This window comes from Poromitra crassiceps, assembly GCF_964638095.1.
Source record: "Poromitra crassiceps genome assembly, chromosome: 7".
Classification (NCBI taxonomy): Eukaryota; Metazoa; Chordata; class Actinopteri; order Beryciformes; family Melamphaidae; genus Poromitra; species Poromitra crassiceps.
The window spans coordinates 50,545,585-50,546,630 of NC_139628.1; the positions used below are offsets into that span (position 1 = coordinate 50,545,585).

At 36.5% G+C, this 1,046-nt stretch overlaps 1 protein-coding gene across 1 annotated transcript in view; it reads right to left on the bottom strand.

Moving 5' to 3' along the window:
* Window positions 1-226: 226 nt before the first annotated feature.
* The window catches only part of pcolceb (procollagen C-endopeptidase enhancer b), a 14,764-nt gene continuing 13,944 nt past the window's right edge, over window positions 227-1,046 (bottom strand). The window contains exon 10 of the mRNA XM_083639840.1: window positions 227-630. Within this exon, the coding sequence (XP_083495966.1) occupies window positions 500-630 (131 nt within the window). The 3' untranslated portion in view covers window positions 227-499. The remainder of the gene's footprint in view (window positions 631-1,046) is intronic.

The window sequence follows — 1,046 nt, forward strand, 5'->3', positions numbered from 1 at the left end:
GTGATGTCACTCTCGAGCAACTGTGATCTTATCTTAAGGTTTGTATCCTGCCCTGATTTATCTTCAGTAAACCTGTTTCGCTCCTGTATCTTGTCTGCCTGCTCCTGTGTCTGCACCTTGTGTCCACACCTCAACCTACCTTGACAGTAGTGTAGAATATAGGTATCAAAACGTTTTGTAAAGTCAGTCAGTATTCTTTATGTGATATTGAAATGATCTCAACCACCAGTATCACATGGTTTATTGATATGCATCCTTTATCACAGAAATATTATAATTTACATACAAAATACAAAATATAATCCTCAACGTTGTGTTTTTCTCATTACTCATTTTGAAGCGTCATTACTTTTCACAACAGCATTTTATCATGTAAAAAGTTATATTTGGATATTAGTGAAACATATTTCCGCTCGCGTTTTTGCAAAGTAATGACGAGTTATCTGAGGGAGAGAGAGAGGCAGGGCGGTCATTCTGATTGGTGGATGGGGCCGTGATGTCAGCATGGTTTACGGGCGAGGTTGGCCAGGGCTTTGGCGTGGATGGGCTTGTAGAGGAGAGAGAAGCTGGAGGGGCTGAGGAGGCCGTTGCCCTGGGCGTCCACCTTCCCCATCAACACATAGTTCAGGCCTGGACAAGAGACAGTTCAACACAGATCTGTCAGAAAACCCCTCCAAACAAAATCACCTAATACCAGATCATGCTGGCTGTTGTTACCAGAGTAGCTGGGTGGTTTTATACCAGAATGGGACAATATGTTTATCTTATGATACAGATCCAATACTCTTGGGTTCCAGATTCCATACAACCATGATACGATGATGATGATGATGATTATTATATAATTATTTCTGAGGCACAAATCTTTCTAGCAATGGAATTGGCTTGCTAACTTAAAAAAATGTCATTACAAAGTACAAATAATAAATAAATAAATAAATAAATAAATAAATAAATAAATAAATACATATATACATATATATATATATATATATATATATATATATATATATATATATATATATATATATATAATTTGGATGGAG